This window comes from Trichinella spiralis, assembly GCF_000181795.1.
Source record: "Trichinella spiralis strain ISS 195 chromosome Unknown Scfld5, whole genome shotgun sequence".
Taxonomy (NCBI): Eukaryota; Metazoa; Nematoda; class Enoplea; order Trichinellida; family Trichinellidae; genus Trichinella; species Trichinella spiralis.
The window spans coordinates 2,489,447-2,514,723 of NW_003526944.1; the positions used below are offsets into that span (position 1 = coordinate 2,489,447).

The following is a 25,277-nucleotide window of genomic DNA, read 5'->3' on the forward strand; positions in this document are numbered from 1 at the left end:
CACTATATATGCAGGATGAGACATTTTATTTTATTTTATTTATTTATTTGTGACTAATCCACAATCATCGCATGTCGCGAATGATGTGTATGTGTAATAGTAGTTTGTGTATTTTTTTTCAACGATGATTAACTGCTTGACTGTATGATTAACTGTATTGAAGAACAATGATGAATGTGATGGAGAATTTTTATTTGAGATTAATTTTTGACATTTTCTTGAATTGATGTGGCATTTTGCTTACATGTACGGATAAAACTTCCAATTATTAATTTCTATGTATTGTAATTATTCAACGAACAATTCCACATTCATTGATGGATGATCCATTTTCTTCTGTTCATTCCATGTGCACTTGAACTTTATGCCAGCTGTTGTTAACCAAGCCACGAATATTCCAAATACTGTTTGGGCTTTCAGGCTGGCAATTGTGCGACGAATCAGTAGCTTTGCACAGCAAAGTGATCGGTCCTGAATTTTCTTCAACTGGCACTTCACACGTCCAGAGGGTCCATGCGAATCTTGCATTTCGACGTTCGTGGATGTGCAAGTGCAAATCTGCCGAATGCCAAGTGTTTCCGTTGTCTGCGGACACTTCGACTCGCAGTATATCCCGTCCCCCTCCACTCCAGGCGTAGCCTTTCACTGCAATCGTTTTGGTCCCTGAAAGTGGAGAAAAAAATCAAGTTGAAAATTATTCACCATGTAATATATTTCAGCATGCTGACCACGTGGAAAAGAACTGTTTTCAGCAGGGCTGCAAATTGCCGATTGAACAGGCAGTTCTTGGATTGCTTGAACTGTACTGAAATTTGCCGTCGGCCAATCTGTGCTCGGGTTGAACGTTTTGTAGTCGCTCTGCTGCCATTGACTGGGGCTTTCATCTTTGGACAGCACAATTGAGGCGAGCCATTTCACAGATCTAGCACCGACCACACCTACACAAAGGAAAAAAAGTGGAAGAAACAAGAAAGATGGAAGCATTTCCATTATTTGAATTGTTTCCCCTATCTACCTGGAACAACAACTCGAACTGGAAAGCCGTGTTCAACTGGGATCGGCTTGTCGTTCATCGAATAGGCAAGAATCACTTGGTTGCCAGGTTTCATTGCCACGTCGATTGGTATAGAAGCGCCGTACGGTTCTCCGGTGCCGTTGTCGTCCAGGCCAGTAAATTGGACATGTTCAGCGCCATTTTCGACGATACTCTGAAAGCCGGCTTCTTTGAGCACGTCGACCAGCAGGGCGCCGGTCCATTTGGCGTTGCCAATTGCACCCGGACCCCATTGCAAGCCTCGAACTGGCTTGACTGCGTTGAAATCTTGCCGACGATTTCCGGCGCATTGCAGCGTTACCACTACGCTTACAGGTTGGAATTTGGTTTTCAAATCTTCCAAAGTGAATTCTCGCTCTTCCAAACCAACACCACTCACTTTCAACCTTGATTAGTGGGAGAATATTGTAAAATTTTTGAATATCCACTGAAACAATGGAAACAAAAACTTACTTGTAATTGTGTTCGTCGACCGTTGGAATGGCGTGGTGATTTCTTTTGAAAAACAATTCATTTGGTGTATAGAACGATTCGACCAGTTCACCGATGCCGGTCTCGGCATTCAACGGTTGAACTGACTTCACGTTCATGCTTGGGTGCAATTTGGGCGTGTAGCCAGGTTTCACTTCTTCTGCAACTGTATTGCAGTCGTGAATTGCGTCTTCGACGTCATCCGGATGCAAATTGCCAATGCGCATCTCTTCGAGCATCGAATATACGTCTTCTTGCTTGTGAAAATTGTACCGTTGCCAGTGTGGTTCCAATGGACCTCCGACCGCTTGCATGATGATCTTGCCGCCCGGATGTACGTCGACAAATTCCGTGATATCATAAACACCACCTCGAAACGTTACCCAAAGTTTTCGGTCTTTTTCGTTGTGCAATTTCACCTCTTCTGCGCGAAAAGTCGGCAGATCTTTTCGAAACGGCGGTCGCCACGAATCGTCTTCCTCCTCTTGCCCACTGGCATAGGTGTGAAAAGCGATCGAGCCCAACGTCAACACCGCCGACGGATATATCCACACACTGGCTCGCAGCCAGCAAATTTCAGGCAACTTCAGGCTTTGTCTCGAGTGGAACTGAGCAATTGTCGCCGTTTTTGTAATCTGATACAGCCGGGTGCTTTTTGAAAATTCTTTCAACAAGGCTATTATTCGCATTCTGTAAGGTAAAAAACATCAATTTAATCAAAACAATCTCTTCATTTTTTTCTATCTTTGCTCATTCGAACATGGTATTGTTTAATTATTGTCTGATGTTGGTTTCTTTTTTCAACTATCCCATCCCATTCCATCAGAGAACTGTATTGTGGAAAATTATTTTTTAGAACAAAATCTGCCAAAAATAGTTAAAATGACACATTTCAGCACGAGTATAAACTTTGCAAACCATTTTTTTGCATTTTCATTACCAGTTTATTCGCACTTGCAGATCAAGATATCTACAGTACTCTAGTATTTGTTTTTTCATTACATTGAAACTGTTGATGTAAAATTGAAAATTTACACGCTATAAAAAAAGTGCAGTTGAAATGCAAGTGGTTGTATTATTTGGTATTGTGTGAGTTTTTTTTTAAATAGGTTAATATTAATTAGAAATTTGTATTTGTCATCGTCAATACAGGTAGACATGTAAAAGTGGTATAGAAAAGCAGTGAAAATTGGTGAACTTGAACTTGTTTTAAACAACGCTAACTGTAAACGTTTAGACGCAATCTCGTATTTTATTTAATTGTGTTTTTTAAGTTGTTGAGTTGAACAAAGTGATAAACGATGATTAGTTGCGTGTGTGTTGATGAAAAAGAAAAAGATGTTCATATTTACCTGGAGATCAACTGGAAATTTGAACAAACGGTGTAGGTAAATTGGTCGTGACAAGGGGACAATTGAAATGCATATATTTCTTAGAACAGGTCGAACTTGAGATGATTAAAACGAGAACAGCTGGTGAACTATTTCGAGCCGGTAATCAGGGCTTCGGTGGAAATTGAACAATGAAATTGTCGAGTAGTACGTTTGAAAAACACGGTGAACGACAAAAATCCAGCAGACACTTTGGCTCCAAAGCGACAGAAGAATGAAATTTTACAAAAAAATGAATGCAAAATAGTTGGCTGTGTCAACAGCGGTGGAAGAATGAAAAGTTCACCACGCCGACTGTACCTGCAAGTCAGAATTTTTCTCCGTGCAAACAGTACGGCATTCTGTATTACGGCCAGGTGGTGGTAGTGTTGGACGAGACGTTACTGGGCGTGTCGTTGTATTCGAATGCGACACTGGTGCGTTTGAATTTGTCGGCGGCGACGTAACGTAGCAACGAACGTGCTTTTGTTGTATTTCTTACCGGTGGGGTGTGTGCGATGTGTTGTTGAAGTGGATTTGGAATTTCTTTTTTCACGTACACACAAGTGAACGTGTATGAGATGCGTTGCAACGACGACGACGACGACTACGGCATTGTTGCTGGATGTGGGCGAACAGTGTCGACTAATGTCGTCGTTGATCATCCGAACGAAGATGTTGTGGAAATGTTGAATGCAAATTCAATGGAACAGTGGAAAAAGGATCCCAGTGCAGGTGACGTGGCTGAAATCGAAGTCACCGTTCAAAATGTCAATCCACTGGCCGCATCTTCGGAACAGCAGGATGTTTCGAATCGACCAACGACGACGACCATTGGAACACCATTGGGTAGAGTTATTGTTGTTGTTATTCAAAAATTGGAAAATATATTTGGTAAAAATTAAAAAAAGAAAAATATTTTTAAAAATTATAATTTAGAAAATGGCATTACAATTGTCGTCGTTATGCCTTTGAAACTAACTTGCAAAATGTTGTCGTTTACCAAATTCGATCCCAACCACGTACCACGAGCGATACTCAGCAGCAAATTATCCGTACGAATTTTTCAATTTTTAATATTATTGATAAATGAAGATTGTTTTCTCTTCTTCTTTGTTCTATTCTATTAGATTACTGTTGAAGATTATGTGACCGCTATGGAATTGTTGACGAACGATTTTCGTTTTCGTCTGTACACAGTATTTCATCAGAGAATCATTTTCGCCTGGTTAATTGCCAGCTTGATAGTGATGTTTTGTGTTCTTTTTTCCAACGCTCGAGGTCTGGTGTTGTTCGCATTGTCTCTCGGCTGGTCGTCTGTAATTGGACTTGGCACGTTGCTTTGTGTAATTTTTGAACGAATGGTAATGGGAAATAATTAATTGTCCATTGTGAAATATGAATGATTTATTTGCAATATTAATTAATTTTCCATTCGTTCATCTCACCATTTTTTTTGAAATGTTCTTGTTTCAGCTTGACCAAAGTCTCAGTGCTTGTGTGGCGACGGTGAACAGATTTCTCGTACGGCACAATTTGCTGCTTTGTGTTGACGATCGTGGCAAATTTTCCTGTCACAAAATAGCTATTGTATTTTTGTATTTCAACTTGGACCAATGCATTGTAATTTTAGTTTTGAATTAATTTTCATAATTGAAAATTTTTTTCTGGTATCTTTAACTCCTCCATTTCAGTTGGAAGTTGCGAAAAATGTTGAAAAGCTCGGCTTGAAATTGCACCGTCGACAACATCATTTACCCATTCCAACAACGCCAAGCGTCTCGTCGCAGGTCGACATTGTCGCCGCACCGACCACTGCTCAGAACAAAGTTTGTTAACAAATAATTAATAATTTTGGTCATTTTTAATTTTGACATTACAATGTTCTCTTCTTCTTTTTTGATATTTTTTCATTTTCAATCAATTTTGAGGAAAATGCAAAAAGATTAATATTGCAGCACACGCAGCGGTATTGTCGTGATTTGATCAGGCAGGGGATCAATTTGCCGGTCGTCAGGTTTCAAGACCAAACCGACGACATGTCCATTACGGTGAAGCATTGTAAATTTGCATTGTGTCTGTGTCAGTATTTGGAAAAGTGTCATTTTCAAAAGCGTCGTCGTTCGTTGTTCTGTTGGTCTCTGTGTGGTATTTCAACGTTTTTCTTGTTATTCTGCTCTTGATTGTGACGTAATAGAAATTATACTATTATTATTATTATTATCATGCGTATGATAATTGGTTCTCTTTGTTCGTTTTGTTCAATTGAATCCAAATCAGTAAACTCTGATCAATAATTGTTGAAGCTTGCGATCGGATTTCGCTAACAACGTTGTTGTATGTACACTTTCTTTTCGTTCAAAACGAAAATATTTTAATTACATTTTGTGGAAATATTTGTTTCGAAATTTTATTCTTTTTATTTTTTTTTACAATTTACAGTTTTGTTTGTTAATTTTCAAAAAGTCATGTCCACTGAAAAAGACAATCCTGATGCTGGTATAATTAGTGACAAGACAACTGCCGTCGACGGAGAGCTGTTATCCGAAATATTGGGAATGGTGAATATTTCTTGTCCAAGTTTAAAATAATCTGTTTATTGACTGGAATTTTCAATTTCAAAGGGCATCGATCTGCGTGAATATGCAAAAGATGTTCAAAAGCAGCTAAAGTCGGTCGAAGCGGATGCAATACAAGAATGTAAATTTGAATTTTTTCAAACTTTTTTTAACATTAACAATCTGTTGTTGTTGTATGTTCAGTTGTTCAGCAGGCGGAAAACATTGCCACGTTGCACAATGAAATTCGTAATTGCGATCAAATTTTGAACGTGATTAATTTGTTTTATTTGCATTTTTCTTTTTCTTTTTTTTTTGAAATCACCATTTCTTTGTTTACAGCAGATGGAGTCGATGTTGACAGCTTTTCAGTCGGATCTGGGCAACATCAGCAACGAGATTCAGTCGTTGCAAGAGCAGTCGGTGAAGATGAGCGTCAAGTTGAAAAATCGACAAGCCGTCCGAGGTGAACTGAGTCAGTTTATCGACGAAATCGTAGTCCCAGAAGTGATGATCAAGTACAATTTTTTTTGAATTGAAATTTGTCGATGCAATTGCAATGTGTTGAATATAATTTTTTCTTTTTCTTTTCTTTTCTTTTCTTTTCTTTTTTTCCCACCAATTTTGCAGGACAATTATCGACGAACCGGTGTCGGAGAGGCTTTTTCTTGAACAATTGCACGAATTGCAACACAAAATTGCATTCGTCAAGCAGCAAGCCTTTCGTGAAGCTCTTTCCTGCGTCGAAGTGGAAGGTCTATTGGAAAATCTACGACTGAAAGTATTTGTCGAAACGAAAACAAAATTTTTTTTTCTTTTTAATCAGTCTCTTTTCACTGATTCAGGCAACGGAAAAGACCAGAGATTTTTTGCTCAAGCGAATATACCAATTTCGCAAGCCGATGGCGAATTATCCAGTCACGCAGGGCACGTTGTTGAAATACAGATTCTATTTCGAATTTATACTTTCCAACGACCGTTACGTGGCCAAAGAGATTCGTGATGAGTACGTGAATACGACTAGTAAAATTTTCTACACCTACTTCAAAACGTACGCGAGTCGACTGATGAAACTCCAACTCGACGACGTTGCTACTAAAGATGATCTGCTGGGATCGGATGATTCTACGAAAATGGTCAACATGTTCTCCACCAGACCGAACGTTCGCAACAGGGCGACGGTATTTTCGCTCGGCTCTCGCATGTCGGTATTGAAAGAGGATCTGGAAGCTCCGATTATCGTACCCCACGCGGCTGATCAGAATAAGCAAAAAGTAATTTATTTTCCAACTGGGATTCGGACGATTCCAACCGTCGTATTTTCACTCTTAGTTCCAATTTGAAGTGCTTTTTCGAAGCTTACTCTACGCGGTACTTGATCACGCTTGTCGAGAGTATTTTTTTCTTTGTGATTTTTTTCTCGTCTCCGGACAACATTCTGTCGATATGTTCGATCAAGTTTTCAGCAAAGCTCTGCTAATTGTAACGGTAACTGTTGCCCGTCGTTGGTTCCATTGTTTTTTTCTTCTTATTATGTTTTTTTTATTTATTTTATTTTTCACTTCTTCTCATCAAGAATGCCTGTGATGCGAACATGGCCAACTGTTTTGACTGTATTGCTTTGTTGCTTTGCATTCACATTGTATATCGCTATCAGGCGATTGGAAGACAACGTGGTTTGCCAGTTTTGGAAAAGTATATCATCTATTTTATATTATTCAAACATTAATTTTCTTAATTAATTTTTCAGATTTTGGGAACAATTATTATTGGAACTGTGGCTGAGATTTGAACAAATCTTGACGGCCAATTTGACCAGCATGCGTGATTTGGATGTGAAACGACTAGCTCCACTTGATTCAAGGCCACATTTTGTAATTTTACTGTTATCGGTTTTGTCTCTTTTTTCTTTCTTAATTTTAATTTATTCAGATCATACGACGATATGGTGAATTTTTTGCAGCGTTGGCAGCTGTGAATGCGGATTTACCGGATGAAAAATTGCAACAATATCTTTACCGTTTGGAAAATGAAGTGGCTCATTTGTTGGCTCGTGCTATGCATGAATTCAAAAGCATCCGCGAAAGGACCATCTTTTTAATAAACAATTATGATTTGATCGTTTCAGTGTTGATGGTATGAAAGATATATATATACATGTGCCCAATTGATGAATAAATGAAAATTTGCAGGAAAAATTACCCGGCGAATCGATTGATTCCCAAGAGAGTAGCAAACGTTTGCAGGCTTACATTACTGAGTACGCGGAACTGTTGCTCACCACCCACTTTGGCAGTTTGGTGAATTTCGTCTATCAAGCCGAGAGCCTCATTGAACAAGGCATGCAAGAGAAATTGAAAGATAATTCAGGTGAGCGAAATTTTGTGCCAGATGAAAGATTTTTTCCATCGCATTCCATTCTGCACGTGACACCACGGCTTTTCGGTATCGTTTAGCCAACAATGTGCGGAACGTTGTGAAAACATTCAACAACGATTGGAAGAAGAACATTGAACAGATCAATCAAGAAGTGATGTCCAGTTTTTCCAACTTTCGTGTCGGTACAGCAATTTTACAAGTAATATATATATATGTATATGTGCGCATATAAAAATGATTACATATTTGTATGCGAAACAAATAATAATAAGCAGTGCATATTTTAATTTTAGAAAACATTTTCTCAACTAATACAGTACTATCACCGGTTGCACAAAGTGTTGGCCATGCCAACGTTGAATCACCCGGCCAGAAATGAATTGGTCAATATTCACAACCTGATGGTGGAAGTGAAGAAATACAAACCCATGTTTTGACCCATTGTAAAATGCACCAAAAACACATTGTTGTGAACATATTGGATAAATATGTTTGAATTGAAAAAAAACGTGCCTTTTGAAATTTCTACATGTCGTCCACTTCGTCCATTTCTTGCGCAGTATCCTCGAATTCCTCGGATGGAACGTACGACGGCCAGTCGAAAAGAGAAAGCAGCGATGTCAACGAGCCGCGATACTGGAACGTGTCGATCATTTCGACGGATTTTTTGATACAATGCAACGGTACACTCGTGTCCGGCAGATCCTGCAATAGTGGATAGAATGGGGCTTCGAGAAAGAAAAAGTAAAGTTCATTTTCAAAAGTATCTATCTTCTTACATGAATCACATCCAACATGATGAACACTATTTCCGTGGTACATGGACGTAGGATCGGTTCCGTAGCCCAAGATCTGCAAATTCAAATGTAGAGAATGAAAAAAAGTGAAATCGAATCGAAAAGAATGATCGATTGATTGTATAGCACCGGTTGATCAGTTTGCTGATTTCTGGGGGTATGCCAGCTACGTGGTGTGGTCTGACACCTTCGAGCAGCATCCAGTAGATACTGTTGGAATTTGTCACATCACCGAACGGATGCTGGCGACTGTACATTTCCCACACGCAAATGGCCCAACTGTAGACGTCGGACTTTTCATCTCGGTCGCTGCCTGAAATGGTGGAAATTTTGCTGCTGAGCAAAAATGAATATTCTCTTCATGCCTTCCGTTCTTACTTCCTGATAACACTTCTGGTGCCATCCAGGACGAGCTTATGGGATTCGATGTCGTGTGACCTTCGCTTTGCAAAAAAGCGGAACCGAAATCGCACAACTTCAAAACTTGGCCTTTTTCGAACAGCAGTAAGCTAAGCAAAGAGAAACGACTTGAATAATAATCAATTGCTCTTCTATGCTATGCTCTTGTTCACTGTACTTTGGTGTTTTCACGTCGCCGTGTATGATCGGCGACGGTAGTAGATTGTGCAAATATTTCAACGCTTGGGCCGTTTGAAGGGCCCAGTTGGCCACATTTCCGCGGCTGAAGAACACGGTCGGGTCGGTGGAATGGACAACTGAAATGGAAAATGATTATTTTTTTAAAAAAATTATTTAAAAACAATTATCGGCCGCTTCGTTCGTCATCTGACCATCGTATACGGAACCGACGTCGGCGAGTTCGGTTATTATTGCGAAAGGAACTATGCCAGTGTAACAGGCTCCGAAAATGGTGACAATGTTCGCATGAGAACGAACGTCGTTCAGAAATTTCACCTGAAACACAATGGACGATGATGATGATGATGATGATGGAGCTGGATAAACGAAAAGGGCATCGTTCACTTCTTTTTTCATCGTTTCCACGTGAGCGAAATCTTTCATACATTTCACCGCGACATCTGTACCGAAACAACGCCCCTTCATCACGACAGAAGTGGCCCCTTCGCTGATGATCTGAAAGAAAATTCAAATATTAAAAACAAATTCTTGAAACAACAATTCTCCAATGGTCATCGGTGGCCAAATCGAGTAGTCGATCCCCACCACCCGAATCACCTTTTGGACATAAACATTGTTGGAATGGACCACCGTGAACACTGTTTTTTTTTCTTCCATTTTGTGGAAATGAACTTTTCGCCTTCGATCAAAATGTCCAACTCTGAAATTTCAACCAGTAATTTAAAATTTCCGACGCTACGTTCGCAAATTTCGGCTTCAAATGCGTTCCAGTCGAGCGATCTGTTGTTGTAGGAGAAATTTTTTAAAAAAAAGTTTTTTCTTTAAAAAAAAACCAAAAAAGCTTCTGCTGGGGACTGGAATTGAATCGACAAAGCACCAGTTTACAACAGTGATTTTATCAAGAAAACGAAAAGCTCTACTGGCTAAGCTGAACGACATGAAAAGCTGATTGGATAGACAAAGAACAACAAGCGTTGGCCAGATTTCAAATACCGACAGGTTTGCTGCGTTCGACAAGCGCCGACCAGGCAGCTGCTAATGATCAAATTCGATTCAGCCGTGCCAATTTTTCCCAAAACAACCGAACAAATCTGAAAACAATTGCGAAAATTGGACCAAAAAACCCAAAACGAACCGTTTAGCGCTACGAAACAAAGTGATAATCAAGATATACAGTATATTGTTATTAATGGCATTTAGGCTCAATCGATGAAGTTTACTGTTGACAGTCAACATTTAAAAAATGTCTGTAAAAAATTAATTAATCTTTTTATTTTAATTATTTATTCATTTATTTACATTTTTTTGGGGGTAGATTTGGCGGTGAAAAAAAATTTTTACATTCACCTCCAACAATTTGTTCGGCAAATGAACGATGACTTTTTAAAAATTGCAATTATCAATTATTACCACTGTTCGACAAATTTCGTTCATTTTATTCTCTGAAACAAACAAGTGGCAAAATTTATGGACAAAGTAATTTATGACGAATAAATGCGATTTTTGACAGAACAAAAAGAGAAAAGAAAAAGAATTTGTCATCCGGAAAAAACTGTTTTACTCAGCACTAGCAAGAGAAAGAGCATCAATATCATCAAAAGGAAAAGTTTATTCGGTAATTGAATTCAGTTTAAATAGAAATTTCAGCCTCGTTCTTCACCGATTTCATCTTCATTTGCACATTCATCAAACCCATTCGACGGCAATTCAGCAATATCTGACAATGGTCCGTTCAAAATTTGGCGGTGTCGATTACGAGAAACGTTTTGATACTTGAAATAGATTTCACAAATGCTCTTCACGGCCATAGTCAACAGACCGCCAGCCAGAGTACGATAAAAAGAGGAACTGATAACGTTGCCCAGCAGAATATCACCAACCCAAGAGGCAATTGTGGGCATCAGCACTGCATAACAAATGGAACGGGTAAACGAATGTGCCACCTCGACTGACGCCGACGGTGGATTTTGTCTCTAACCAAAAAACGGTAGTGTAGAAAAAATTTTATAATAAGAACAAATTCGAGTTCGAGAATAAAAAAGAGTTCCATTCAACTTACTGGTAGTAGAAGTCGTTCGAACATTGCTGCCACACTGTTCTCCCAATGGAACAATTGAAGTGACATCAGTGAAATCGGTATCGCAGGAAATAAAACGAAAAGCAAAGCTGGGTGAAGTCGAGACAGAATTTCAAACGCGTCAGCATCGCCGAACACCTGGATAAAGGTTACACCACCGAAAGTTACCGCAATCCAATATATCGAACCAAAAACGAAAGCTCCGGTTAAGACCGGACAGACGTACGAAATCGCTTGATCCACCTTTATAAGCAGCTTCATCGGTAAAGGAAATGCGGGATAGCGAAGACGATACTGGTAACCACACTGTGTACATTGAACCGGCGTTAAACTGTCGCCCATTTGCATCACGTCGATCCAGCGCTGCAAGCAGTTCTCATGCACCCATTTCGTCGATCCACAACACAAGCACGGATTCAACCAGTTTGAATTTTTACTTTCTTCCTTACTTTCCAAACAAAAAAAGCACACATCCGATGTTTGAGGGGCATCCTGCACCGATTGCACTTCCGTGCTTGACATTTCGAATGTTGCAAAAACGATAACACAATGATTACACTGAAAAATAGTATAATACAATTAAAGATTTTCAAGATTAAATAATTTATGATCATTCCAAAAATAATTTCTTTCAATTTCATAAATAAATGATAATTTTAATACATTTTTACTAATTTATTAATTAAAAATTCAAATAAAATAATATAACATACCAGGTAAATTCAGTTGCTAAAAAGTGAAAATTGAATTTTTAAAATTTCAAATTTGTTATCGCTAAAATTTTGCGGCTTATGCAATGTTGATAATATTCATTTTTGTTTATTTTTTATGAAGTTAATTAATTACTCAATGACAATCAGGACATGTGTACAACTTGAAGTTTTTTATTTACACAGTATACTACAGCAATTTTACGGCACTTGAGAACTGTATTTATCTTGTGCTACTGTTACGTTTGACTTTAACTTTTTAATGGACAATCTTGAATTGTCAAACGATTATTACTGAAAGTTTTGCGCAAACGACGATGAAACTTTTGTTATTGTTCGAAATTTTTATACTGGGTATGATTTTATCGAATTACTCGATTAGTTGTTTTATAATTTAATGATCACATGATAATAATTATTATTTTTTATTTAGTTTTTAGCACTCAGGGAAAGAGAATTCTTGAAAATATTTATGTCAAGTTGAACACTTCTTATTCGTGTTCTTTGATTTTGAACGGCACCCACGAATTTGGCTGCAAATGTGAATTTTATATTACCGAAATTGTTCGTTTGTCCATTGTTTAATATGATCATTTTAGCTTATCTAAATGGAAACAAAGGTGTTCTATTTTGGGCTAGATCATTGGAAGATTTGAATTACATCCAGTCTGATGAAAGCCAAATCGGTCCATATGTGCTCATGATTGAATCATCGAATCTCGTATCGCTGTGAGATTTTAGCGTAGTTAAACATTTTGTAGCCAACTGAACAAATTGTTTATTTATCTTCTAGCGGATACACATGGTTTCAACGCATAAAAAGCAACATTGCTGGCCTGTTAATTTACGTTAATGAATCGAACGTGAATGATTTAAACTTTAGCGAAGATACTCATTGTCCGAATTCAAATTTTGGTATGTATTTAACTTTTATTTAAAATTTAAATTTATTCAAATTATTTTTTAATTTTTTTTCATATTTTGATATTTTTGTAATGTGGAAATTTTTTCACAAATAGTCAGTGAATGAATTTTCAGATATTTATACCGAAGATCCAGATTACAGTAACTGCAAAAAGAACGAATGGAATAAATATGGCAATGGAATTCGTTTCTTTTATTGGGGAATTCCAGTGTTTCTTGTTCTAAATGAAACTGAAGTCCAACTATTGATTGACAAGGTATTACCGATAGAGTTTGTTTTCATTCTAAGTCCATATATTTATTATCGTTAATAATTTTTAGTGTTTTATGAATTATAATTATGCAACTTATGGAAATTCAGTGAAATGGCCACTTTGTGCTGCTGAACTGACTGATTTCAAATTGGCTGCTGGCGATGCAGAGCGATGCATACGCAGAAATGAAATGAACAACATATTCACAGCCCCAGGTGAGATTCATGAGACATTGTTTGATCACTTTTAAAATATTTAATCGTATATTTCAAATTCAGTTTATTACTGCATGCCTATTCAAAATTGGAACGTCTACGCATTTCTACCTCAGCGATCATCGGAAACGTTGGCCAAAAATCACAGCGTATTTATGCTGATGTCAAGAGTTAGTATCAGTTGATGAAACTTTTTTCATTTGTCAACATATTAACTGTTGTGTTGTTCAGGTCGATTCCTTTACAATGTTTGACGATATGGATTATGGTTCTTCTGCCATCTCTTCATTGCTTGTCATTTTGGCTGTTTCGGAAGCTCTCGGCAAAGATGCGCATCGCATTGCAGACCTGTCCGCCAAAAACGACCGACAGCTACTTCTGGCGTTGTTTGCAGGCGTATGTGGCGTCGTCAATGATTGATTTATTCAAATTAGACTTCTAGTTTTGATTTTAGGAATCGTTTGATTATATTGGTTCATCTCGAATGGTTTGGGAAATGATGCACAACAATTTTCCGGCAACGGATAGCGGCATACATTCGGAAGCTTTAGCGACATTATCGAATTTGGGCTTTTTGTTGGAAGTGGGCGATTTGACTTATTCTAACGATTCTTTGTACATGCACATTGATCCAAGATCGTATCAGAAATATGGTTCTGTGAAAGAAAAGGTTTTTTAAATTGAAATTCATTTGTCGAAAAAAAATTTTTTTTCCAAAGTAACGTTTTCAAATTTAGATTGACATGACGGTTAAGGCGTTGAGGGAACACAGTTCCAGTGTCCAGTTTATTTCAGACAAGCCTCTACCTCCTTCATCTTTGCATAGTTTTCTCAAAGAAGACGATTCCATCCCGGCTATTGCTATTACTGGCTATGGATCATCATTTACAAACAGGTACGTAGAAATTGTTTAGCAATATTTAGTAAAGTTTTCGTTTCTTTTATGCTTTTATTCATTATTTGAATTTTTGCTTTTGTAACACAGTTTGTGCAACAACACATGTGCATATTTTGTTTTAAATACAATTTGACTTTTTGGAACAAACCAATTGTTTAATATTTCCATTGATGAATAAAAATATTACTCGAGCACTTAATACAAGTAATCAGGTATTACATACAGTAAGCTACTATTTGGAAAATTGTTTGAAAAATGTTTCGAAGATTTTTCTTGCTTATTTTCAAATAAATCAGTTGACGAATTTTATTAAAATTTGTACGATATATTGTCTTGTTGTAGATTTTACAATTCATTTTTGGATCAACCTCGATTTTTAAATATTCCCGAGTACAAGAAAACAGCGTTGGATGTGGCAAATTCGCTCGTCAAATTGAGTCTGCGTTGGTTGAACAATGATGTGGATGTGTTGGATCCTCCGGTCATCAATCAGACAATGGTCTATTTTTTATTTTAAACTCTTTTGAATTTTTGAACCAAAATGTTCTCCTTCAGTTTGACATTATGACCGATTGTTTTCTCCAATGGCCAAATTTCAATTGCACTTTGTTTCTCCAATTGTCAGAGAGTTTGCCACCTTCGTGGCATGATATGGCATTGAAGGCTTTAACGAGTATTATGTTGTTTTGAATTATCAGTTTAATTGTTATTTTGTGTTTGTTTTTTAGCAGTTCCAGGAAGGCGAACGTTTACCGGAATAGGACCCGAATATATGATTTTACCGAGCCGAGTGTATTCCGAATTGTTGATGTTTTACTTTTTGGGTGAACGGGTAGAAAGTGGTGCTAATTTGACATATAAAAGCTGCTTTGAAATGAATAACACGAATCCGGTGAGAATTGAAAAAAAAATATATATAACTGACTTTTTACATTTGTGAGAAATTTTCTTTCTGTTAGCTTCAAAATTGCTTGTTCTATCGAGAATTGTTCCTGCATGATACATCGGATGCAAACAATTACTGTATTTGTTCTCCTGTGAAACACTCTCTGGCGAGGTCTCCGGCGTTTGATATTGCAGGTATGTCATGTGCAATTGTTATATTTCTATGTTCATGTGTGTTCATGAGTTCCATTTTCAACAACAACTCTTTTCCCAGATTATAATTACAAGTCGGGTAAGTATTCCACTTGGGTGATGTCTCTGGTGAACAACGAGCCTACTATGCGGATATATCTAGTCAACAGTCCTGCTTGGCAGTTGACGGTCTTTTTAACTGGAATAGGCTTGTTTTTTGTATCGTTATTTTTTATCCACGTCATCACTAAGTCGTCGCATCTGTTATTCAGCGACTCGCTAGTGGCTGTATGAAGGAATGGATGGATGGCTGATTGGTGATGATGATGATGATAATCACGTGTGTCTGTCTTCTTCTTTTCAATACAAGAGAGCAAAACAAAATAACCGATATTACTTATTTGATCATTTTAATGACGAGATGTGTTAAGTAGTAGAATAAAAAAAAGAAAAAAAGGAGAAAACCATCAAATTTCAAAAAGTACTGTTCAAATGGTGTGATATTTTCTGGCACACAGCAATGCGTGCATGCGTTCTTTGGCCGGTTCGAAGTTCTCTTGTAAAAGAACGGTAGAATAGTAGAAAGCCAGTGCACGCTGCCAGTCGCCCTTGAAAAATAACAACACGATTATTTTTTCTGTCAACAACAACAACAACATTTGCCTCACCAATGATGCATAAGTGTTAGCTAAGATGAAGTGAATGATCACCAGCTTTGGCGACAGACGCAGAGCTGCACCGGCTACGATCAACGCCGAACGGAACCAACCGCTTCGCTGGTAAACATTGGCAAGGCTGATCCAACCTAGGTCCTGTGTAAGCACGGTTTTAGAACATTTTCACCTGTAATTAATGCTAAGGAAGAACCTTCATCGACGTTGGCGCGTAGGCGATAGAATGTCTGAGACAGTCGATTGCCATTGATGAATTACCAATAGTTCGCCAGTAGACAGAAGCCACCAAACTGCACAGCCAGATGTCATCTGCATATACATATATATTCACAAGTGCACAAAAAAGTATAGTTGTTTATACTGGATGGATTTTGCATTGCATGTGCGATTCGAGTGGCAACCATCTGCAGACTTTCGGCACGATTTGGGATCAAGCTCAAGAGCACTTCGGCAAGACCCTTTTCAGGCTTGTAATCAACGGCTGACTCGTCACGCCTTGTGAAACCAGCCAAATGATCCATGGTCCACATGTTGCCGGCAAAATCGGTCGGACAGATTGGTTCAAGAAATTCTTCCTCAATAGGTGGCACTTCGAAGTGCAAAAGTTTTCCAACGCTAAAACAGCAGAAACCAAGCACTGATTACAAACAACAACGAGAACGAGAAAAGATAACACACTCTAATCCTTTGCTTTGTGGAGACAACCACATGGATATGGACGAGTCGAAGTTGAAATTTCTCAGTCGTTGTTGGCATTCGGCCAAAGTGTGATGAACGTGATCAACGACCACCGGTCTAGCATCGTAAATATGCAAAGGCAATTCTGGCAACACGGCTGGCAGGCGTGTGTCTTTCTGCAATCTGGCGACGTGACGATGCGGCGGCGACGGCAATGGTGGTGGTGGTGGTGGTGGTGCAGATGGACGAACATTTTCCAATTCTTCATTTGGAATTTGCACGGCCACGTCGACAAATGTGGCTCTTTTCGTCGATTTACGACCACGTTCCACCTCGGGTTGCACGTAGGAACCGTCGGCCAAGCTCAGTGCAGGTTCGTAGTCGTCGTCGGCATCCAATTCCTCTTCCAATGGAATCGACTGTTGACGACGTACCCGTTCGCACAGTTCTTCACTGCTGCTGCTGCTTTTCATGATCATCTCGTTGAAGCTATTGCGCTGGCCACAACTGTTTGACGTCTCAGACCATCGGCGGTTCAACTTTTCCACAAAACAGGGTAAATTTTCCACACCCTACACGTTGTAGAAAATGTGAATAGAACAAAAATTCCAAACTGTATACTGACACGATCTGAAAGCTTAGTTGGAACGAACTTGATCAAGCAGGCGAGCAGCTCGGAGAAGTTGGACAATTTCACGCCGACTCTTCGGTTCCAATTCCAAACTCAGTGTCAAATGTTCCACCGCTGACGAATAACTGTGATTCAAAGTCAAATAATAACCGAGAAGATGATGGGAATCAGGCTACAATGAAACGACACAAAATTAACTACTCATACACTCGACCGACACGCATGCTATTTTTATGTTGTATGCTAATTGTTGGGCATATTTTCTTACTTCAGAATTGTCAACTTGTATCGCTTTTTCGGCTAGATCGATAGCATCGGCAAGTTGACCACCAATCTGATGCGTTAAAACGCTGAGCTGTGTTAGCGCTATGTCGTTGTAAGCAACACCGTCTGGATCATTCAACGCTACGCACAAGCACGCAAATGCTTCACCGTACATGTTCAACATACGCCAATACAACGCTGCCAAATTGAACATCAGCCACGTTGGTCCCATTCTCTAAACATAAATTCAGTCCACACCGATCTCACTTTCATCTGTGTGCACTTGCAATTCTCCCCCCCCCCTCTCTTACATATTTGATCATGGTAAACAAAAATTGGCCAAGTTCATGTTCTGGATTTTGCAATGGTCCTATCATCTGCTGGACATGCTGGAATGGAGAAATATATAGCGAATTATGTTTTTTTTCTTTTCATTTACAACATTTTATTCCATGCTTATCAGATGGTGGTGGTTATTACTTCACGCAAAGCAGGATCGACTTTTCTGATAATGTCGTCGTCACTTTCATAAACGTTGACCAATTTGTACAGTTCAAACAGACGATCTCCGGAAGGAAGTTGGACAATGTTCACGTTGGTCATGAACGGTTTACACATCGGACGTTGTTCGACCAACGATTCGGCAGCAAAACCCTCCCGGAACTTGACGTAAATTTTCCAAAATTCTTTCACTCTGAAATTTCAAAAAAGACAACCAAACAAAAAAATTTCAGAAACAATCAATATATATAAGCTAACCATTGCCCACTCACTTTACACCTTTGCTGTCCGAGTGGATGAACAATGATGGAGGATTTTCTGGAATTTTCCAACATGTTTCAGATGATGTCGAACTCGGACTATTTGCATCCGAATAATTCGGTTTGTCGTCTGCCAAATTCCACTGACTTGGAAATTTAACTCCTACATCCAATGGATACAATGGTAAATCGTCAAATTCTTCACTTGCGTCTTCTTCTTCTTCCTCTGCTACTCCATCTTCTAACATCTACAAACGAGGTATATAATGATGGAATGAAATTTGTGCAATTCTTCTTTTTTTTTCTCTTCTGATGCACTGAATAATTACAAAAGTTACAAACCTTAGGCGAGAGTTGCTTTCCCTTGCGAATTTGCTTGTTTTCTGCATTCTCAATGTGCCGTTCATATTCGTGGGACACCGCATCACACTTCATCGCCAGCTTTCCAGATGCGTCCGACTTCAAGCGACAATCCAAGCCTTCAAAATACAAGGTAAGCAGGAAAAAAATGTTTTTTGCTTTCTGAATTTTGAATATCTGAAAATTCTCTTCTCACCGGGTACGGGACTGTAGGTGATGTAGTTGTAAAGCATTTCCGAATTCAGCACGCTTTCTCGATCTTCAACAGTATCCAAGTTACTCAGCAAAGCTTGACCATCTTCTAACAGTTCTTTGAACGAGTCCAATTCGTCCAACAATGAATTGAGGTTGCTTAAAGTAAACAGGAAAAACAATTTAAATTGATGAGAAAAAAATTCAGTTTCGAAAATAAACTTACGTATGTTGTTCCTGGAGCGCATTTTCTAACTTTTCGTGACATTTGATCGCTGCTACGTAGTTTTCAGCAACTGACCTGAGAACGTTGCTCATGGGCATCAGCATGAGCAGTTTCAGAATTGTGCTCGCTTTTTTGTACTGTGAAGTTGCCTTAAATTTTGACAATAAGTTGAAAGGGAGGGGGGAAGCGTTCAAATTTGTCGTATTTTCATTTTACCGCGTAAACGTGGCTGACTGTGATCAAAGCTCCGAGAGAATTGTTCATTGCGACGGTCATGTCAGCAACGATCGCTGCATCGGCCAGTCGGTTGCCATGGCCAAGCACATTCAACAGGCTGAGCATTGGGATGACAATCTGATTCCTGGTATATATTTTTTTCATGATGAACGAGGTTTTTTTCATCAACACAACAACAATATGGATTTACCTCGGCACGAAGTATACTGCAGAACGCAAGCAGTGAACTGCTTCGGTTGAGTTACCCACGGCACGCCAATAATACGAAGCCAACGTGTATAATTCCCAGGATGTTGGATTCTTGAAACATCTTTACTTATTGAACAATGAAAAACAACAGTTGGAAAAGCGAACATACCCTTTCCAGTGCTCTCGCCACGGATGTACCGAAATGTCCTGTGGTAGGCCATTCTCTGAAAACCAAACTGGCGATTGACGTTTCTGGCTTTGATGTTATCAGTGATGGATTGTGAACACTCTGCAATAATAACAGAAAAAATAATGGAATGAATGAAGAAATTAATCTGAGTGAACAAGAGAACAAGATTCGTCCACCACACCTCAATCTGATCGAGCACAGCTACGCTGAAGGACAACGACAAGTAGTCGCCACAGTGGGGTTGCCTGGAAACTGCGCCTTCGGAAAGTTTTCGCAGATTTTCAATATCGTCTGGTCTTTATAAATCACAGCAAATTATATCATTCAAATGTAGTCCAGCTTCTATTGCACAAATTCATAAATTGTTGATTATCAACTACTGAGACAAATTACAACACATCTTTTTTAAGACAGCAAATTCATTTTCACATACAGTTAAGTCGTGTTGCTTTGTATATAGTATTTTCTTTGGCTCATTTACATGAAATGTTCAAAAAATTCTTACTGATAGCCGAAGCCGGACAACGGCACTACAGACGTTGGAAAAGTACCCACCAACTGGACGAACGGCATTGGTGTAGCACAATCTGGATCCGTGGAGATGATTTTTATATCAATATCCGGGTCGTCGACAATTTGGCGTTCATTTATCGAATTCTAAGTTCGGAAGTGAAATTGTGCATGAATATCATATTACGGTACGTCACATGTTGCGTTCGAATGTTGAACAAATGTATACTACATGGTTATGTGCGCAACATTAACGTAACAGACACACACCACTGTTTTGTCAATTCGAACAGATGGATACGTGCTTATTTGACGACGAGCACAACACTATTAGACTCAGATATTATAATAACTCAAATAATTATGATAAATGAAAGTTATCAAAGTGAAAACGAAACAAATTATGCTTCAATAAATACAGATATAATTTGCGTCTGTTTCCTTTTTTCACGTACCGCTCTTTTGTGAAGCTCTTTATTGAACGCATTGATTTGAAGAAAGATGTTCTCCTGATTCAAGAATTGGACCAAATCATGCGGTCTGATGATGTTGAAAAACGATTCTTTCTAAAGAGAAACGTATTGCTTGAAGTTCATTTAAAATGGGTAAATTCAGCCGTTACCACCGGCTCGATGACACCGTCGCTAACTATCCACTGATTGATCGCTGTACAACTGTGGAGAAATATGATGAAAGTAAAATTGAAATTTATCCAATTGATCATCCTGACGTTTGTTTCGTGTAACTGAAATGAAAGCAGCGTTGCAAAATGAACAAATTTCGTCAATAGTAATTTTCGGTGCTACAGCATGACATAAGGGAGGTCAATGGCATCAACGTTCATAAAATTGTGACCCACAAAGAAAAAAGATGGTCAATTTTCCCCCTTTTCCATTTAATTTCATATTTCTTTATATTGGAGAAGGGATAGTTCATTTTTTTGTGTTCTAATGCAGTTAGTTATTCAACTAGAATACCAGTCAGTTTGAACGTTGTGAAAGTAAATTTCAGTTAGTAACAACAGCCATTGTATTCTGAGTGAAAAAATGACAATAAATTACCTCTTTCACATTTGAAGTATAGCAAATTTATAAATATGTAAATTAGTATTTTGTACCTTTTCTGGTCGATAAATTTTTATGTTATTTTTGATGAATGTTTTACAGTATACTTACCGTATACAGGATGGGCATGGTTTTTGGTTGCGTGCGAAATGATGAGCGAAGTTAATTGTTGTTTTCGAAATATAATTATCAGTTACAATGACTTTTTGATAAATAATACGAGCTTCATACGCGTAAATTAATACGAAAAATTCTCAAAGGATAATGGGAAGAGAACATTTTAATCACGAAAAGTGTTTTTTGAATTAATTGTCCACATTGAATTAATCGTATTAACTTTGCATTCAGTTGTTTCAAATTCTCAACACTCGGCACTTCGATTGTGATAGGTGGAAGCAATTTTCATTAGCTCAAAGTGATCAGTTGATAACATTTGTGAATGTGTGAAAATGATTTTTCTTCTGCCTTGGATAATAATGTTCAAAGTGAATTCAAAGGTACTTTGAATTTATAATTGGAGAACGTTAAGAATAGAAAAAACAAAATTTTTTTCTGAAGTAAAAGTGGGCATTGAACGTTTTAAAAATGAGTTGCGTTGAAAATTGGTTGACGATATTTGATTTGAATTTGATTTGATCCGAATTGCGGTTGTGAAAATGTAAAAAATTTTTTTGCAATTTGGTTTCGTAAGTGGGTAGCAGGAAGGCAGTGTTTGTTTTTGATTCGGATGGATTACATGTTCTCTGCATGCATATGTGAGATTATTTATTTATTTATTTATTTGTACCTTTGTGAATTGATGTAAATGGTGAATTAATTTAATTACAATGAAACAACAATTGTGGACGGCAGTAGTTAGTGCTTGGTGTTCTGGATTTAAGCAAAAATTAATTGATTGGCATAGATTGGGTGATAAAAAGAGAAGCGAATAAAATAGAATAGAATAGAATAGAATAGAATGGAATAGATAGCTGAAATGAATATTATTCATCTTGTGAAAATGCGGTTGGGTAAACAAATATTCGTTTCTTCACTGGTTGGTCGCAGGATTTGGTATCGTTGTCCATTTGGTGGACAATTTATTGTTTGGTCAACAAGCCACGGGTCCCGGTTGACCGAGGCAAATTGAACAATCGAACAACCGCAGAAGCTTCTCAGAACAAAGTGGAAGTTGCGAGATCACACTCGAGCCGGAGCGTTGCTTTTCGCACGTTCTATTCTGATAATTCTATTTTCTCGGTTTTAATAGTGTCGTGTTAGCTAGGGTCCAAATATACTGCAAATTGCAATGAATCAACAACAACGGTTGTGTTGTATTGTGCAAAAACAAATCGCCACACCTCTGGACATCTCGTGTCCACTACGGTCGACTTTGGCTGGTTCTGGTTCATTTCCATAGAAGGGGGCAGTTCTTTTTTTTCCCCCATTTTGTCAATTGGTGGAACGAAGTGGATCGATTGCCGCCTGCCCACGCCCCCAAGTTCACCTGGATTCATTGTTCCAAGTTGCTCAATTTTGACCAATCGATCCTGCTCTCATTGTGCGGGCATTATATAAAACGGTAGAATCAAAAATAAAAAAGTTGTGTTATTTCTGAGAATTATTTGCTTGTTTTTTTCTTTTAAATATAATTTTTATAAATAGACATTTCAAATGGAGGAACGTTGAAATTGTTGTTTTCTTGTTTTTCGATTTTGAAATTATTTCCTTTTTTTTGCTCTATATTCGGTAAAATTTGAAGAAGCGCAGGTTTGTACGCTTGTCAAATGTATGTATTATTTTTTGCACGAAATAATGGAAATTTTTTCGAAATCGTTTATTTCAAGAAATTTTTTTATTTAATCACAAATTTGCCCGAAGATATAAAAAAAATTATTCTTTCTTATATCTTGACAAATGACGCCTTTTTTTAAATCTCAAAATTATATGTATATGTATATATTAATATAATATTGTTAGTGTTGATTGTCATTTGCACATGTACCATCTGTTCATCCTTGGATGTTTTAAATCATTTTCCAACACGGAAGTGTCGCAATTGCTGAAGTTCGACGGAGAGTTTGCTTTTTTCACAACCCTTGCTTCTCGGTAAAGCATTTCTTCTTTGAAACATCCACTGTAAACTGGTGTTATGTTGTTTTCACGATTGGATTTGACTATTTGATTGATTTTTGTTTAAACAATAAATCAAAAGAAAAAAAACATTTAAAGTTGTGTAGTTTTAAGTTTTTAAGCTCGGAGTTGAAGAGAGGTAGATGATGATGATGTTGAAGGCAACTTTTGTCAGTTTAGATGCACTTCACAGAGTGTTTCGCTTTTTCGCAGAAGTGGCTATTTAATTAGCTCATAGTGCACAGCTGTTGGTTGCATTGTCACTCTTTTTAAATCCCATTGATAGCAAAACGAGCACAATTATACTGGTGAAAGCCTGTGCGTCTGTTTTGTGGGACGGCTTGGAATTGTTTTGTAATTTAAGGGAAAATTTTTGCTCAGTTTAATGGGTTTATATATATATATATATGTTAACTGATTCATTCATTTATTTATATTTGAAATTTCAAATTTATTCTTCACCTGCTAGCAGAGAATAATGAGCGAAATGTGGACTAGAATTGCTTTAAACTGGAATCTAGTAATTTAAAGCAAGCTCGAAAATCAGAACAAAGCTTTCTTGACACTTATCGAATTTACCACTTACAATAATAATAATAATAATATTTTGAGGAAACATTTTCATCTTGAATGAAATATTTTTTTGTTGATTCAGGTAAAATTCCTTTTCTGAATGTTTTACTCGTTTTCCGTTGAGCATTATTTCTCCATGATTTGCAATCAAGCGGTAAAAAGGCATCTCTTTCTTCATACGGGGAGTGGCAGAGTTAATTTTTTTTTTCAATGAAACTTTTTGATTTGGAAATAATTTCATTCAAATAAATACTTTATTTTTTTAATGGAAAATATGAATAAATTTCTATGCGCAATTTCAGTTGGTGATGCATTTTCGCCTGAAATATACGGGGGAATAATGTAATTTTTGTTGGAACATTTTTGCAAACATGTCATTATGAGCACGCAGGATAGATTGTGTGGGGGGACAGGAAAAATCCAGATCCAAGCAGTTGTTTAATTGAGTTTTTCCACTTATTTTATGTAAAAGTTGGTGAAACGCTGAACTTTTGATCAATGTTTTGATAAAGTAGTCAATTTGTTTGAAAGCTTTAGCTAAATTGGTCGTAAATTGTTATTTCACATTTTATTCCATTGCAATTTGAAAAAGAATAAAAGAAACAATAGCTTTTTGTTGTTGTAGTTTTGCATATGCACACAAACAAATGCATATACATATGTATATTTCTAATTTTTTTTAGAATAATTGACATTGTTGAAATGAGGGGCATATTGAAATTTAATTATCCTGATATCTATTACTTTATTGTATTATAATTACTATTTGATGTGGTTATTGTGTTTTTGGTCATAGAAAATGTGAGAACTGTTTTTCAGAGGAAAAGTAATATGTGATTAACGTTGTGAGAAAGAACTTTTCATTTTTGAAATTTTATTTGAGCTTACAGCGACGACGACATTGGAGCAGTTTAAGCCACGCTATATAGCGCTTGTGTGTTTGTTGTGACAAACGTGCACTTGTTGTCTTGTTCTATTCTCATCTCTACTCTTCTCTCTCTGTGTGTGTGTGTGTATGTGCTTTTTGCCTTTTGGCTTAGCTATGCTATGTGGGCGTGTAAGCTAACGCAGAAACTACCACTTTGCAGACCGAAGCACTTTTCCCACTGGCTAGCCAGTTTTTAGCTTTCGAATTAGCTATTTGTTCATCAGAGCTAGCCTCGCAGGCAGCGTGCATGCAGCATGCACACGCGCATGCATTCGCTTTGGCTTTCTTGATTTGATTATTGTTA

General features: G+C 37.7%; 6 protein-coding genes across 6 annotated transcripts; 3 read left to right on the plus strand and 3 right to left on the minus strand.

Moving 5' to 3' along the window:
• Nucleotides 1-288: 288 nt before the first annotated feature.
• Nucleotides 289-2,214, minus strand: Tsp_04223 (sulfite oxidase). Its single transcript, XM_003374989.1, is given in 5 exon segments — nt 289-471; nt 488-663; nt 729-938; nt 1,016-1,440; nt 1,508-2,214. The coding sequence occupies 5 exon segments, from the start codon at nt 2,212-2,214 to the stop codon at nt 289-291; spliced, it is 1,701 nt and encodes a 566-aa protein (XP_003375037.1).
• A 1,262-nt stretch (nt 2,215-3,476) lies between these two features.
• On the plus strand, nt 3,477-8,211 carry Tsp_04224 (Vps52 / Sac2 family protein). The gene is made up of 11 exons (XM_003374990.1): nt 3,477-3,744; nt 4,039-4,259; nt 4,590-4,724; nt 4,854-5,043; nt 5,338-5,456; nt 5,796-5,971; nt 6,084-6,234; nt 6,299-6,727; nt 7,386-7,589; nt 7,646-7,823; nt 8,126-8,211. Exons 1-11 carry the CDS (start codon nt 3,477-3,479, stop codon nt 8,209-8,211), a joined length of 2,157 nt encoding a protein of 718 aa, XP_003375038.1.
• A 146-nt stretch (nt 8,212-8,357) lies between these two features.
• On the minus strand, nt 8,358-11,828 carry Tsp_04225 (E3 ubiquitin-protein ligase MARCH5). Its single transcript, XM_003374991.1, has 6 exons — nt 11,289-11,828; nt 10,890-11,202; nt 9,827-9,929; nt 9,008-9,156; nt 8,800-8,942; nt 8,358-8,684 (listed from the first exon to the last, which is right to left on the minus strand). The coding sequence occupies exons 1-6, from the start codon at nt 11,826-11,828 to the stop codon at nt 8,358-8,360; spliced, it is 1,575 nt and encodes a 524-aa protein (XP_003375039.1).
• A 774-nt stretch (nt 11,829-12,602) lies between these two features.
• Nucleotides 12,603-15,678, plus strand: Tsp_04226 (nicastrin family protein). Its single transcript, XM_003374992.1, has 13 exons — nt 12,603-12,745; nt 12,810-12,931; nt 13,055-13,197; nt 13,262-13,409; nt 13,473-13,579; nt 13,641-13,805; nt 13,864-14,079; nt 14,147-14,304; nt 14,650-14,806; nt 14,863-14,980; nt 15,045-15,199; nt 15,267-15,387; nt 15,467-15,678. Exons 1-13 carry the CDS (start codon nt 12,603-12,605, stop codon nt 15,676-15,678), a joined length of 1,965 nt encoding a protein of 654 aa, XP_003375040.1.
• A 194-nt stretch (nt 15,679-15,872) lies between these two features.
• Nucleotides 15,873-20,359, minus strand: Tsp_04227 (putative tetratricopeptide repeat-containing domain protein). The gene is made up of 18 exons (XM_003374993.1): nt 20,292-20,359; nt 19,968-20,082; nt 19,766-19,885; nt 19,598-19,707; nt 19,387-19,531; nt 19,171-19,319; nt 18,949-19,103; nt 18,735-18,871; nt 18,405-18,640; nt 18,112-18,325; nt 17,943-18,020; nt 17,636-17,866; nt 17,390-17,539; nt 16,737-17,308; nt 16,420-16,673; nt 16,252-16,367; nt 16,095-16,196; nt 15,873-15,992 (listed from the first exon to the last, which is right to left on the minus strand). The coding sequence occupies exons 1-18, from the start codon at nt 20,357-20,359 to the stop codon at nt 15,873-15,875; spliced, it is 3,072 nt and encodes a 1,023-aa protein (XP_003375041.1).
• Nucleotides 20,360-22,360: 2,001 nt separating this feature from the next.
• On the plus strand, nt 22,361-22,759 carry Tsp_04228 (conserved hypothetical protein). The gene is given in 3 exon segments (XM_003374994.1): nt 22,361-22,444; nt 22,459-22,599; nt 22,625-22,759. 3 exon segments carry the CDS (start codon nt 22,361-22,363, stop codon nt 22,757-22,759), a joined length of 360 nt encoding a protein of 119 aa, XP_003375042.1.
• The last annotated feature ends 2,518 nt before the right edge of the window (nt 22,760-25,277 follow it).

Coding starts and splice junctions, on each gene's coding strand:
- Tsp_04223 (XM_003374989.1), bottom strand. CDS start 2,214: ATGCGAATAATAGCCTTGTTGAAAGAATTTTCAAAAAGCACCCGGCTG. Junction 1,441..1,507: donor GTCGACGAACACAATTACAA/GTAAGTTTTTGT, acceptor CCACTAATCAAG/GTTGAAAGTGAGTGGTGTTG. Junction 939..1,015: donor AGTTCGAGTTGTTGTTCCAG/GTAGATAGGGGA, acceptor TCCTTTGTGTAG/GTGTGGTCGGTGCTAGATCT.
- Tsp_04224 (XM_003374990.1), top strand. CDS start 3,477: ATGCGTTGCAACGACGACGACGACGACTACGGCATTGTTGCTGGATGT. Junction 4,260..4,589: donor GTGTAATTTTTGAACGAATG/GTAATGGGAAAT, acceptor CCTCCATTTCAG/TTGGAAGTTGCGAAAAATGT. Junction 7,824..8,125: donor GAAATTGAAAGATAATTCAG/GTGAGCGAAATT, acceptor TTTTAATTTTAG/AAAACATTTTCTCAACTAAT.
- Tsp_04225 (XM_003374991.1), bottom strand. CDS start 11,828: ATGTCAAGCACGGAAGTGCAATCGGTGCAGGATGCCCCTCAAACATCG. Junction 9,930..10,889: donor TGCAAATGAAGATGAAATCG/GTGAAGAACGAG, acceptor TTGAAATTTCAG/AGTTGGACATTTTGATCGAA. Junction 8,943..9,007: donor ACCAGAAGTGTTATCAGGAA/GTAAGAACGGAA, acceptor CCACCATTTCAG/GCAGCGACCGAGATGAAAAG.
- Tsp_04226 (XM_003374992.1), top strand. CDS start 12,603: ATGATCATTTTAGCTTATCTAAATGGAAACAAAGGTGTTCTATTTTGG. Junction 13,410..13,472: donor CAACATATTCACAGCCCCAG/GTGAGATTCATG, acceptor TTTCAAATTCAG/TTTATTACTGCATGCCTATT. Junction 14,981..15,044: donor GGCATTGAAGGCTTTAACGA/GTATTATGTTGT, acceptor TAGCAGTTCCAG/GAAGGCGAACGTTTACCGGA.
- Tsp_04227 (XM_003374993.1), bottom strand. CDS start 20,359: ATGCCGTTCGTCCAGTTGGTGGGTACTTTTCCAACGTCTGTAGTGCCG. Junction 18,641..18,734: donor GAAAGCAACTCTCGCCTAAG/GTTTGTAACTTT, acceptor CCTCGTTTGTAG/ATGTTAGAAGATGGAGTAGC. Junction 18,326..18,404: donor TCGGACAGCAAAGGTGTAAA/GTGAGTGGGCAA, acceptor TTGAAATTTCAG/AGTGAAAGAATTTTGGAAAA.
- Tsp_04228 (XM_003374994.1), top strand. CDS start 22,361: ATGCGGTTGGGTAAACAAATATTCGTTTCTTCACTGGTTGGTCGCAGG. Junction 22,600..22,624: donor CTGATAATTCTATTTTCTCG/GTTTTAATAGTG, acceptor CGTGTTAGCTAG/GGTCCAAATATACTGCAAAT.